The sequence below is a fragment of the Pieris napi genome, chromosome 24 (assembly GCF_905475465.1).
Source record: "Pieris napi chromosome 24, ilPieNapi1.2, whole genome shotgun sequence".
In the NCBI taxonomy this organism is placed as follows: Eukaryota; Metazoa; Arthropoda; class Insecta; order Lepidoptera; family Pieridae; genus Pieris; species Pieris napi.
The window spans coordinates 3,520,971-3,535,752 of record NC_062257.1 but is presented as its reverse complement, the minus strand read 5'-3'; the positions used below and the strand labels follow the sequence as shown (position 1 = coordinate 3,535,752).

Genomic DNA, 14,782 nt, shown 5'->3' with positions numbered 1-14,782 from the left:
ACATAAATCAGGCGCAGTCCCGTCAGCCTTAGTGCTGGAGCTCTTATGAGAGTGTTATGGGTGCAAACCTGAAAGAACACAAATCAGGTGCAGTCCCTGACACAGCCTCAGTGCTGGAGCTCTTTTGAGAGTGTTATGGGTGCAAACCTGAAAGAACACAAATCAGGCGCAGTCCCTGACACAGCCTTAGTGCTGGAGCTCTTTTGAGAGTGTTATGGATGCTGACCTGAAAGAACACAAATCAGGCGCAGTCCCTGACACAGCCTTAGTGCTGGAGCTCTTTTGAGAGTGTGTTACGGGTGCCTACCTGAAAGATATGTTGAAATAACATAAATCAGGGGAAGCCCCGTCAGCCTTAGTGCTGGAGCTCTTTTGAGAGTGTGTTACGGGTTCTGGCCTGAAATATATGTTGAAATAACATAAATCAGGCGCAGTCCCGTCAGCCTTAGTGCTGGAGCTCTTTTGAGGGTGTGTTACGGGTGCCTACCTGAAAGATATGTTGAAATAACATAAATCAGGCGAAGCCCCGTCAGCCTTAGTGCTGGAGCTCTTTTGAGAGTGTTATGGGTGCAAACCTGAAAGAACACAAATCAGGCGCAGTCCCTGACACAGCCTTAGTGCTGGAGCTCTTTTAAGAGTGTTATGGATGCTGACCTGAAAGAACACAAATCGGGCGCAGTCCCTGACACAGCCTTAGTGCTGGAGCTCTTTTGAGAGTGTGTTACGGGTGCCTACCTGAAAGATATGTTGAAATAACATAAATCAGGGGAAGCCCCGTCAGCCTTAGTGCTGGAGCTCTTTTGAGAGTGTGTTACGGGTTCTGGCCTGAAATATATGTTGAAATAACATAAATCAGGCGCAGTGCCGTCAGCCTTAGTGCTGGAGCTCTTTTGAGGGTGTGTTACGGGTGCCTACCTGAAAGATATGTTGAAATAACATAAATCAGGCGCAGTCCCTGACACAGCCTTAGTGCTGGAGCTCTTTTGAGAGTGTTATGGATGCTGACCTGAAAGAACACAAATCAGGCGCAGTCCCTGACACAGCCTTAGTGCTGGAGCTCTTTTGAGAGTGTGTTACGGGTGCCTACCTGAAAGATATGTTGAAATAACATAAATCAGGGGAAGCCCCGTCAGCCTTAGTGCTGGAGCTCTTTTGAGAGTGTGTTACGGGTTCTGGCCTGAAATATATGTTGAAATAACATAAATCAGGCGCAGTGCCGTCAGCCTTAGTGCTGGAGCTCTTTTGAGGGTGTGTTACGGGTGCCTACCTGAAAGATATGTTGAAATAACATAAATCAGGCGAAGCCCCGTCAGCCTTAGTGCTGGAGCTCTTTTGAGAGTGTTATGGGTGCAAACCTGAAAGAACACAAATCAGGCGCAGTCCCTGACACAGCCTTAGTGCTGGAGCTCTTTTAAGAGTGTTATGGATACTGACCTGAAAGAAAACAAATCAGGCGCAGTCCCTGACACAGCCTTAGTGCTGGAGCTCTTTTGAGAGTGTTATGGGTGCAAACCTGAAAGATTTGTTGAAAGAACACAAATCAGGCGCAGTCCCTGACATAGCCTTAGTGCTGGAGCTCTTATGAGAGTGTTATGGGTGCAAACCTGAAAGAACACAAATCTGGCGCAGTCCCTGACACAGCCTTAGTGCTGGAGCTCTTTTAAGAGTGTTATTGATGCTGACCTGAAAGAACACAAATCAGGCGCAGTCCCTGACACAGCCTTAGTGCTGGAGCTCTTTTGAGAGTGTTATGGGTGCAAACCTGAAAGATGTGTTGAAAGAACACAAATCAGGCGCAGTCCCTGACACAACCTTAGTGCTGGAGCTCTTTTAAGAGTGTTATGGATACTGACCTGAAAGAACACAAATCAGGCGCAGTCCCTGACACAGCCTTAGTGCTGGAGCTCTTTTGAGAGTGTTTTGGGTGCAAACCTGAAAGATGTGTTGAAAGAACACAAATCAGGCGCAGTCCCTGACACAGCCTTAGTGCTGGAGCTCTTATGAGAGTGTTATGGGTGCAAACCTGAAAGAACACAAATCAGGCGCAGTCCCTGACACAGCCTTAGTGCTGGAGCTCTTTTAAGAGTGTTATGGATGCTGTCCTGAAAGAACACAAATCAGGCGCAGTCCCTGACACAGCCTTAGTGCTGGAGCTCTTTTGAGAGTGTTATGGGTGCAAACCTGCAAGAACACAAATCAGGCGCAGTCCCTGACACAGCCTTAGTGCTGGAGCTCTTTTAAGAGTGTTATTGATACTGACCTGAAAGAATACAAATCAGGCGCAGTCCCTGACACAGCCTTAGTGCTGGAGCTCTTTTGAGAATGTTATGGGTGCAAACCTGAAAGATGTGTTGAAAGAACACAAATCAGGCGCAGTCCCTGACACAGCCTTAGTGCTGGAGCTCTTATGAGAGTATTATGGGTGCAAACCTGAAAGATGTGTTGAAAGAACACAAATCAGGCGCAGGCCCTGACACAGCCTTAGTGCTGGAGCTCTTTTGAGAGTGTTATGGGTGCAAACCTGAAAGAACACAAATCAGGCGCAGTCCCTGACACAGCCTTAGTGCTGGAGCTCTTTTGAGAGTGTTATGGGTGCAAACCTGAAAGATGTGTTGAAAGAACACAAATCAGGCGCAGGGCCTGACACAGCCTTAGTGCTGGAGCTCTTTTGAGAGTGTTATGGGTGCAAACCTGAAAGATGTGTTGTAAGAACACAAATCAGGCGCAGTCCCTGACACAGCCTTAGTGCTGGAGCTCTTTTAAGAGTGTTATGGATGCTGACCTGTAAGAACACAAATCAGGCGCAGTCCCTGACACAGCCTTAGTGCTGGAGCTCTTTTAAGAGCGTTATGGATACTGACCTGAAAGAACACAAATCAGGCGCAGACCCTGACACAGCCTTAGTGCTGGAGCTCTTTTGAGAGTGTTATGGGTGCAAACCTGAAAGATGTGTTGAAAGAACACAAATCAGGCGCAGTCCCTGACACAGCCTTAGTGCTGGAGCTCTTTTAAGAGTGTTATGGATGCTGACCTAAAAGAACACAAATCGGGCGCAGTCCCTGACACAGCCTTAGTGCTGGAGCTCTTTTGAGAGTGTTATGGATGCTGACCTGAAAGAACACAAATCAGGCGCAGTCCCTGACTCTCTTATGAGAGTGTTATGGGTGCAAACCTGAAAGAACACAAATCAGGCGCAGTCCCTGACACAGCCTTAGTGCTGGAGCTCTTTTGAGAGTGTTATGGGTGCAAACCTGAAAGAACACAAATCAGGCGCAGTCCCTGACACAGCCTTAGTGCTGGAGCTCTTTTAAGAGTGTTATGGATACTGACCTGAAAGAACACAAATCAGGCGCAGTCCCTGACACAGCCTTAGTGCTGGAGCTCTTTTGAGAGTGTTATGGGTGCAAACCTGAAAGATGTGTTGAAAGAACACAAATCAGGCGCAGTCCCTGACACAGCCTTAGTGCTGGAGCTCTTATGAGAGTGTTATGGGTGCAAACCTGAAAGAACACAAATCAGGTGCAGTCCCTGACACAGCCTCAGTGCTGGAGCTCTTTTGAGAGTGTTATGGGTGCAAACCTGAAAGAACACAAATCAGGCGCAGTCCCTGACACAGCCTTAGTGCTGGAGCTCTTTTGAGGGTGTGTTACGGGTGCCTACCTGAAAGATATGTTGAAATAACATAAATCAGGCGAAGCCCCGTCAGCCTTAGTGCTGGAGCTCTTTTGAGAGTGTTATGGGTGCAAACCTGAAAGAACACAAATCAGGCGCAGTCCCTGACACAGCCTTAGTGCTGGAGCTCTTTTAAGAGTGTTACGGGTGCTGACCTGAAAGAACACAAATCAGGCGCAGTCCCTGACACAGCCTTAGTGCTGGAGCTCTTTTGAGAGTGTTATGGATGCTGACCTGAAAGAACACAAATCAGGCGCAGTCCCTGACACAGCCTTAGTGCTGGAGCTCTTTTGAGAGTGTTACGGGTGCTGACCTGAAAGAACACAAATCAGGCGCAGTCCCTGACACAGCCTTAGTGCTGGAGCTCTTTTGAGAGTGTTATGGGTGCAAACCTGAAAGAACACAAATCAGGCGCAGTCCCTGACACAGCCTTGGTGCTGGAGCTCTTTTAAGAGTGTTATGGATGCTGACCTGAAAGAACACAAATCTGGCGCAGCCCCTGACACAGCCTTAGTGCTGGAGCTCTTTTAAGAGTGTTATGGATGCTGACCTGAAAGACCACAAATCAGGCGCAGTCCCTGACACAGCCTTAGTGCTGGAGCTCTTTTGAGAGTGTTATGGGTGCAAACCTGAAAGAACACAAATCAGGCGCAGTCCCTGACACAGCCTTAGTGCTGGAGCTCTTTTAAGAGTGTTATGGATGCTGACCTGAAAGAACACAAATCTGGCGCAGCCCCTGACACAGCCTTAGTGCTGGAGCTTTTTTAAGTGTTATGGATGCTGACCTGAAAGAACACAAATCAGGCGCAGTCCCTGACACAGCCTTAGTGCTGGAGCTCTTTTAAGAGTGTTATGGATGCTGACCTGAAAGAACACAAATCAGGCGCAGTCCCTGACACAGCCTTAGTGCTGGAGCTCTTTTGAGAGTGTTATGGGTGCAAACCTGAAAGATGTGTTCAAAGAACACAAATCAGGCGCAGTCCCTGACACAGCCTTAGTGCTGGAGCTCTTTTAAGAGTGTTATGGATACTGACCTGAAAGAACACAAATCAGGCGCAGTCCCTGACACAGCCTTAGTGCTGGAGCTCTTTTGAGAGTGTTATGGGTGCAAACCTGAAAGATGTGTTGAAAGAACACAAATCAGGCGCAGTCCCTGACACAGCCTTAGTGCTGGAGCTCTTTTAAGAGTGTTATGGATGCTGACCTGAAAGAACACAAATCTGGCGCAGTCCCTGACACAGCCTTAGTGCTGGAGCTCTTTTGAGAGTGTTATGGATGCTGACCTGAAAGAACACAAATCAGGCGCAGTCCCTGACACAGCCTTAGTGCTGGAGCTCTTTTAAGAGTGTTATGGATACTGACCTGAAAGAACACAAATCAGGCGCAGTCCCTGACACAGCCTTAGTGCTGGAGCTCTTTTGAGAGTGTTATGGGTGCAAACCTGAAAGATGTGTTCAAAGAACACAAATCAGGCTCAGTCCCTGACACAGCCTTAGTGCTGGAGCTCTTTTAAGAGTGTTACGCCGAGTGATGTGTTTTTTTAACACATATCAGGCATAATCCTGACAGCCTTAGTTCTGGTGCTCTTTTATGAGTATAACGGGCGCTGTACCGAATGATGTGTTCTTTGAACACATATCAGGGCAGTCCTGATAGCCTGAGTGCTGGTGCTCTTTTATGAGTATAACGGGCGCTGTCCCGAGTGATGTGTTTTTTTAACACATATCAGGCATAATCCTGACAGCCTTAGTTCTGGTGCTCTTTTATGAGTATAACGGGCGCTGTACCGAATGATGTGTTCTTTGAACACATATCAGGGCAGTCCTGATAGCCTGAGTGCTGGTGCTCTTTTATGAGTATAACGGGCGCTGTCCCGAATGATGTATTCTTTGAACGCATATCAGGCATAGTCCTGACAGCCTTAGTGCTGGTGCTCTTTTATGAGTATAACGGGCGCTGTCCCGAGTGATGTGTTTTTTAACACATATCAGGCATAATCCTGACAGCCTGAGTGCTGGTGCTCTTTTATGAGTACAAAGGGCGCTGTCTCGAAAGATGTGTTTTTTTAACACATATCAGGCATAGTCCTGACAGCCTTTGTGCTGGTGCTCTTTTATGAGTACAAATGGCGCTGTCCCGAAAGATGTGTTTTTTTAACACATATCAGGCATAGTCCAGACGGCCTTAGTGCTGGTGCTCTTTTATGAGTATAACGGGCGCTGTCCTTAAAGATGTGTTTTTTTAACACATATCAGGCTTAGTCCTGACAGCCTGAGTGCTGGTGCTCTTTTATGTGTACAACAGGCGCTGTCCCTAAAGATGTGTTTTTTTAACACATATCAGGCATAGTCCTGACAGCCTTAGTGCTGGTGCTCTTTTATGAGTATAACGGGCACTGTCCCGAATGATGTGTTCTTTACACGATGTGTTCTGCACATATCAGGGCAGTCCTGACAGCCACAGTGCTGGAGCTCTTTTATGAGTATAACGGGCACTGTCCCGAATGATGTGTTCTTTACACGATGTGTTCTGCACATATCAGGGCAGTCCTGACAGCCACAGTGCTGGAGCTCTTTTATGAGTATTACGGGCGCTGTCCCGAATGATGTGTTCTTTGAACACATATCAGGGCAGTCCTGACAGCCACAGTGCTATTGCTCTTTTGAGAGTATTACGAGCGCTGTCCCGGAAGATGTGCTTAAGGCCTAGCGTTTGTTGAAATTTCATAGAGTTATTCTGTGTTTGAAGCACTGTTATTATTTCTTTCAGTAAAAGAGTATATTTATGATCGTGTACGTGTGTTGTTAAGACTTTAACCAATACTTTTTATTAATTAAAAATAATTAATTGTCGAATTAAACATACAACATAGTTGTATACTGCATGTGTTAATATATAGTAGAGGATTTGGCTTTGACAATTAAATCATGGTACTATAATTGCTTTGGGAGTTTTTTTAATATAAATTGTTTCGATGGCTGTGTGGGCATGTCAAAGTTTTGGTAATGGTGGATAACAGTGGTTTGATAATAGGGGTAAAGGAATAAAAATGAGTTAGTTAGTTCTTAAACTGGTTTTAATGCTACGGTGTTTTGCAATGCAGTATTTTCATTTATTGCGATTATTTATGTACATTTATATGCTTTTACTTTAGCATCGTTTTTTTACACTTTATATAAATTTCAATACCATTTATTGTGATATTATTTTTAATAATGACGCACAAGTCTACCAGTGTAGTATAGGATATTCATATAAAAAAACATGGATTAAACCCAAGCATCCATAGTCAAGTGAAGGGTCCCTTAGGGGCCATCCATAAAGTACGTCACACGTTAATGGGGAGGGAGGGTATCACCGAAGTGTGACATCGTGTGACAAGGGGCATGGGGGGGTCAATACTTTTGTGACGTCACAAGTTAAAATTTAAAATACTAAAACGCAAAGTTTGGATGTGAATTAAAAATTTTAAAAATTTACGAACTTGATCTATATTTATTAATAATTTAGCATTGTCGTTATGCGATAATCTCTCATGCAACGTCATTTAACTTCTAGAGCGGCGTTGTAATGCAAGTGAGACACTCAAATTCAAGAGAATTTTGAATGGTAATAAATGGTAAAATTAAAGATAAATTTAAAAAATGTGTGACGTCACATCAGCAGCATCAGCAGGGGGGGGGGGTTATAAAAATGTGACAACCTGTGACAAGGACGGGGGGAGGGGTTCAAAAGTCCTAAAATTCGTGTGACGTACTTTATGGATGGCCCCTTATCTGTCAAAACCATAAACCACGTTTTATTAATTTTACAAAAGGAATGACTTAAAACCATATCTCACAGGACAGGGCAGATAAGTTTTATATTCATATCTATACATATAAAAATGAAACCCGTTTTCCGTTGTCACGACATAACATGAAAACGGCTTGACCGATTTGGCCAATTCTTTTTTTATAATATTCTTTGAAGTACGAGGATGGTTCTTACGCAGAGAAAAATTAAAAAAATTGAGTGAAAAAGTCTAAAAACAACACTTTTCTATATTCCCATACATAATATTCGTAATAATATTTAAAAGTCAATTTAAACTTTGAACTTTGAACTTTTCGGGAAGGTAAATTTTTATTTTTTTAACATAATGTATTTGTTGTCTTATCAACTTTCTTTTTTTTTATCTTAGCTAGACCGGTGTCCCGAATAGCAGAATAAGTATTTTATAAAAATAAAGAATCGACTGTTAGGCGGTACGATGTTCGCCAGGCCAGCTAGTGATCAATAAAAGCCTTATTTATAAGAATTATAAATAATTCTTCCATTATTTCCCAAGTCAAAAAAGATTTGCATAAAACTCGTCTTTGAATATTATCCGCATTTCGCTTTAAAGCTTGAAAAAAATACTGTAATGATTTTTAAAATTTGTTTTATACTGCTTGACTTCACAACGTACTTTCCGACCGTCTTGGCCAATATTGTAATTTATATTAAAGCTTCCTAACCTACAAACGAATTAGCATAAAAATTGTAAATTAACAAAAAGATAACAGATATATTACTTACTCTGAACAACTTCGTCTTTTGGACAACATACTTAAATTTATCACAAAATTTTATTTATAAATTTAACTCACTGTTTATGATAATAATATAAATAAAACCAAATATTCTGCGTTTACTGCACAAGACGTTATGCGACAGAATTTTCATCTAAAGTTCTAATATGTAACTACTACAGGAATACATCAACCATAACGTGTAATTTTTCTCGATCTCCCTTACTCTCTCTCTCAATCTTTCTCACTATAGCTCTCTCCCACCTCTCGCTCCATGGCTATTTGCTTTATACTACGTTCGTCTTTTCTCACTCTCTCTCAATCTCTCAATTCTTCCACAAAAACATCTTCGTGACGCTAATATTTTTATTATTGTAATTAATAGGTAAAAAATTTACCCTCATGCGCTTTAAGAAGTTTCACTTCAGTACACGTTAATGTGATATTAAAACAACTTTTTGATATACATATTATAGTTTATTTAAGAACCGAATAATACATCTTTTGATAGGAAGAATATTACAATTGAACTATTAAACTTAACTCTTATTTTAAATTAAAGTTAAAAGGTCCAATGAGAAATTAATATTATAATTTTTTTTTTAATATTATGGCAATAGTTTTAACTTTAAGCCAGTTTCAAGTAAAAATTTAAAAATTTATTTGGTAATTTAATTTGCCTTATAATTTACAAACTCATTGTCTACTTCCACTACTTCATAATCGGTGTGCATATTATAGTCTGTGGAATTTTCATGATTTAATAAATAAGAATAATGAAACATTAAGCTGCAACATTTGCATTTTTCACCCTTACTAGAATCTCCTAAGCACTTTAAATAATGTTCAGATGTTTTCTTCGCATTTGTAAAGTGTAAATTGCAATTACCACATTTAAATATCTTTCGCTTTTTATAAGAACCAAAAACGTCGACTACATATGCGGTTTTAATATCTTTTTTGTGGTGGGTTTTGAGGTGATCAAACAAGACATTTGGAGAGAAAGGGATTCCACATTTTGTACAATATTGTTTTATTACCCTTCCAGGACTTTTTTTTACATGTTCTTTTGCTTGACTTTTGCTCATATAATGTAAATTACATTTAGCACATCTGTATAGGACAATTTGGCCATCGGTATTTACTATATCTTGTTCCATAATTTTAACCACATTAGTCTTTGACGATGTTGAAGGTTGTTCGGCTATTGAAGATTCTATACTCTCTTTTGGATTGAAAACAAAAGTATTTATATTATCTTTTATAAATTCTGGATCTTCTGTATGTAGTTTCATGTGCCCTTTCAATTTACCTTGCTCAAAGTAAAGATCACAAAGATTACATATAGCTTTAGCGGCATCAACTAAACAGAAATGTGGGGAAATACATCTTGCATAACGAATGCAAATGAAACATTTACTACACTTATAAAAAGAGTAATCACAAACAATACCCATAAATGTAGATACAAGTGAGCTTTTATTAAATCCCGGAATTAAATCACCTAGAAGTACTACTTTCATATTGTTCCCAGTAAAACTATTTAAATTCTTATGTTTTAAAAGATGATATTCATAATCACTGCTATATATTAGCAACCCACAATTATTGCACTTTTGAAGATCTTTTACATTACAAACATGTGTTAAAAATTCAGCCTTGTTAACAAGACCTTCACAATTTCTGCATCTATAGACTACATAATATGGTCTAGAAGAATTTAATTTAATTAATTCATTAATTTGTTTATCATTGTTCTGATTAAAAGAAACTATTCTCATATTTTTCATGCGAAATGAATTTTTATGCATTTGTAAATGTTGAGATAAAGCAATTTGTGTTACAAAAATGTTTTTGCATACACCACATGAATAGCTTTTAAGATTGTGACCACCACATCCTTCCACATGACTAAAAAGTGTGGAACTTTCTATGAAACATTGACATTTCAGACATTTATATTCTGTATATTCGGGATTACCCTCTTGAGATATTTCTAGTTTTATTCTACTCTCAAATCTATAAATAGAATGGAACAGTTTTTTGTTGATATCTTCCAATGATAATCCATTAAATAGATGCTTCAACCAAATATCATCCTTGGCACCATAATAATATGGTTCAAAATAGTACACCTCCCTGCCATCTATAGAATCTTTTGAATTAACATCCTGTTCTCGATGTTCTATGTTTGTTTTTGGATCCCTATTATTTAATATATGAAGTTGACAATGTTCTATAACCTTATCATACGAATAAATTTGCCTTAAACATAATTTACAGAAATATAAATCATTCTCAACTATGTTTTTAGCATTGTCTTTAAATTCTACTGGACTGTCTACATTATCCTTTTGAATATTATTTAAAGAATGGATTTCCTCGTTAGTTAGTTTTTCAATATTCCTTTCACTTATTTCATATTCGTGAAATGGTAAATGTAATTTGTGCACAATTTCAGAAAACTTCATGTTGCATATTGAACATATAAAATCTGCCTCTTCCCCACATACGTGACTTTTTAAGGTAAATTTGTTAATAAAATGTTTAAAGCAACTTTCACATTTTGGAAAATCAGGCATAGGTGGGGCAATTTTTTTACCAGTTTTCAAATCATAAAATAGAAAGTCTTGTAACATTATGGATGGATTTTTATAATGTATACTTCTATGAGCCATAATTCCCTTATTTGTGAATGTTAAACCACAATATCTACAAGCATATTTCGTTGAATTTGCACATAATGATTGGAGATGAATTTTATGTATATTTGTAACAAAGCATTTGCAAGTGTTACAATAATATAACATTAAATTACTGATATGTAAATTATTTTTGAGCGAATCTATTTTAACTATTTCTGGCTTACTAATAAATTTTACTATTAGTTTAATAATGCAAAAATCTGTATTACTCATTAAGCCTGCAATATGTATAGCTCTATGGGCAATTTTTAATCTTTGATCTATGAAAATATCACAGATGTCACAATACTCTGATGGTGGAGTGTAAGAATTACATTTTGTATAGTGTTGCATAAATTTTTGTTCTTCATAATGTATGTTGCACATTGAACAAGAGTATAAGATTTTAGAGAATGTTTTTTCGTTTATCTCAATAGTTGTAAAAGATTTTGAACATGTGTGTTGTCTTAGATGATATTTGCCTTCATTTCTCTTAAAAGTAAACTGACATTCTGTGCACTTCCAATGATATCTATATTCACTATGTTTTGTGTGATTCAGTGCCAAACTTGGAGATATGAAGCATATATCACATTTACTGCACTTAAATACAACATCTTTTATTACAAATATATTCAATGTTTCCTTTTTAGTAGCTTTCTTTGTGCATACTCTTTTCCTTTTTAAGTTTGATTTTTGTTTCTTTCTTAATGATATTAGTTGATGATTATGTATGTGACGATTATAAAATCTGGCATTGCTGCAATGCTGTGTACACAACTCACATTTTGTATTAAATGGTACCTTTTTAGTTGGAAAGTCCTGAATACAATGTTTTATTTCCATGTGCTTGACAAAGAAGTCTTTGTTTTTGAAATAGTGATAACACTTGGGACATTTAAAAAATAACTGTGTTTCATTATTAATTACATTTCTCTTTAGACTTTGTCTTTCAGCACTTGAATTTTTATCCACATTGTTTTGAATGTTCCAAGTACCAGACTTATTTTTCTTATTTACTATACAATTAGACTCTATTGATTTAGCATTAAGCTGTGAATTAGCTTGTTTATTAACTTTAGGCTCAAGTACCGCATACAAATGCTCAATAAGTAGTTGCTTGGATTCAAATTTTTTAGGACAATGAAAGCATGTTACATTTGGAACAAGATTTTTGTCTTTAATAGAGTGTTGTGTAATATCCAACTGGACATTTTTAGCCAACTTAGAGGTTTTTCTTTTCTGAATAACATTTATTTTATGAACATTCCTTAGATGTCTAGTTAAATTACCCTTTTGATAAAAGTTATTACCACATTTACTACAGATATATTGTTCATCATGGATAATCCTTCTATGCTCTGTTAAAGAAACATTGTTTGGAAAAAGAATTGAGCATACTTTGCAAAATTTATTGGAGTTTAATAATACTGGTTGTAAATCTGATAAAATAATTTTTACCTGCTTTGTTATATAATGTTTCATAGAACTATATGTAGTTTTGGATGACTTTGGTTTTGAGCCAATGACTATTTTGTTTTTGAAAATGCATGATTTTTCTTGTAATGCATGTTTTTTCTTTCCAGCCCTTTGTTGATTTTCATCAAAATGCTGAGAGTGAGCTAGTTCTAATTGATATTCACGTTTCAGGGTTGTTCTGTCATGTGGTATATTAGTAACTGAAAATTAAAATTTCAATTTGTAGTTACTATTACTACTAGCAATAATTACTACAGTCTGCTCATAATACCTAATATAATAAATATCCTTATTAATTTAGTTTTTATGTAAAACGATGTGTTAAAGATATTTAACTAACAATCTAACTAAATTTATTACCTTCAACATCTTCATCATAAATCTCCTGTTTAAGCGCAGTTATATCCGGGAAAAGAACACGTAACTCAGGATTTTCAAACAAATTATGTTCTTCAATATCAATATCTGAATCCATCCTTAATATTTCCTTATGCTTACAGAAAAATGTTTTGTTACCTGTAATTCGAAATAAAAACCCATGTTTAATTTTTGTTCTGTTACATAAAATAATAAATATACAACATTAAGAATATTTACTTCCTAAGTCCTAACTAAAAAATGAATAATATTGTTTTAGAGTTGTCTGTTGTAGGTTTGTAACTTGTAAATCTGAATTCTGAAACAGATAGAGCGTGATCTAAATTCTAATGTCACGCATGTCGGGTCGGACCGTCGCGACTCGCGTCGGACAGGTCTGAGAGTGACTACTGACTTTGTCAGTTGTCTGACTCTGAGACCTGAGTTGTCTCAAAAGTCAACTGTCAAGACTCAAAAGTTTTTTTTTTGAGATTATACCTAGACTCAAGAGATGGTAACCGTAACCACAGAATATAGACAAAATCTATTTAAGACAATAGTGACCCACTAACGGCAAACACATCTGTATGAAGATGGTCACGTGACAAAACGTGAGATAATGTCATTCTTATACAAATTCCTTTGCCGGCAGAGGGTCACGCTTGACGCAAAGTGACTTTGTTTCAAGCCCTATTTGATTGTGATGTATAACTAACGAATTATGGTAATAGAGTAATCGTATCATATGATCGATTGATTTCCGGAAAGGATTCACTGCAAGTCTTTAAAAAATCTTTTTGAAGTCAAACTTCTTAATCGGCGTTGTTAAAAAATAATAATAAATAATAAATAATAAATAATAAATAATAAATAATAAATAATAAATAATAAATAATAAATAATAAATAATAAATAATAAATAATAAATAATAAATAATAAATAATAAATAATAAATAATAAATAATAAATAATAAATAATAAATAATAAATAATAAATAATAAATAATAAATAATAAATAATAATAAATAATAAATAATAAATAATAAATAATAAATAATAAATAATAAATAATAAATAATAAATAATAAATAATAAATAATAAATAATAAATAATAAATAATAAATAATAAATAATAAATAATAAATAATAAATAATAAATAATAAATAATAAATAATAAATAATAAATAATAAATAATAAATAATAAATAATAAATAATAAATAATAAATAATAAATAATAAATAATAAATAATAAATAATAAATAATAAATAATAAATAATAAATAATAAATAATAAATAATAAATAATAAATAATAAATAATATGTTGGGTTATAAGTGTGCAGCGGTAGTCGCGTGCAGCAGTCCAGTTTATTAATAAGTGACAATATAAAAACATAACAAGACCATAGCAACGCCAACTTTAAATAACGAACTATGACGATATAATATGTATGCAAATTACCAAAGAGTTTCCTCTAATACACCCCCTTGATTTGCATACACATTTAACAACAAATATGTACTAAATAGTCATTACAAAAATATACAGACATGCAATCTTAATCTACACCTAACATTGAGATGCAGCGGTAATGTTTCTGTCTTTGTAAAGCTTTTGTAAGCACATCCGCCGCCATCTCCTCGGTAGACACATACGATAATTGTATGTCAGTATTCTCCCTTAAAACACTTCTTATAAAATAATATTGAATATCGAAATGTTTAGTTCGGGCGTGGAAGACTGGATCCTCCGATAGAAATAAGGCACCTTGATTATCGCAGTACAACACTATGTTCCCGAAATCGCGCAACCCTATCTCTTTCATAAGACTATTCAGGTAAACTGCCTCTTTTATCGCCAAATTTAAACTAATATATTCGGCTTCGCACGTTGAAGTTGCTACGCATTTCTGTTTCTGGGATTTCCATGAAATCGCAGCCCCTCCTAACAAAAAAGCATACCCGGAGTATGACTTCCTATCTATAGGACAATTTGCCCAGTCAGCATCCGAATAACCAATTAAGCTCTTAC

The 14,782-nt window shown here is 36.9% G+C and overlaps 1 protein-coding gene across 1 annotated transcript; it reads right to left on the bottom strand.

Annotated features, from left to right (window-relative positions):
* Positions 1-8,680: 8,680 nt before the first annotated feature.
* LOC125061822 (zinc finger protein 845-like) lies at positions 8,681-13,139 on the bottom strand. Its single transcript, XM_047667433.1, has 3 exons — positions 12,986-13,139; positions 12,749-12,904; positions 8,681-12,588 (listed from the first exon to the last, which is right to left on the bottom strand). Exons 2-3 carry the CDS (start codon positions 12,861-12,863, stop codon positions 8,897-8,899), a joined length of 3,807 nt encoding a protein of 1,268 aa, XP_047523389.1. The 5' UTR covers positions 12,864-12,904; positions 12,986-13,139; the 3' UTR covers positions 8,681-8,896.
* Between the last annotated feature and the right edge of the window lie 1,643 nt (positions 13,140-14,782).

Excerpts from the sequence above, each read along its gene's own strand:
- LOC125061822 (XM_047667433.1), bottom strand. The coding sequence starts at position 12,863 with ATGGATTCAGATATTGATATTGAAGAACATAATTTGTTTGAAAATCCT. Across the intron at positions 12,589-12,748 it reads TTATGATGAAGATGTTGAAG|TTACTAATATACCACATGAC; the intron begins GTAATAAATTTA and ends TTTAATTTTCAG.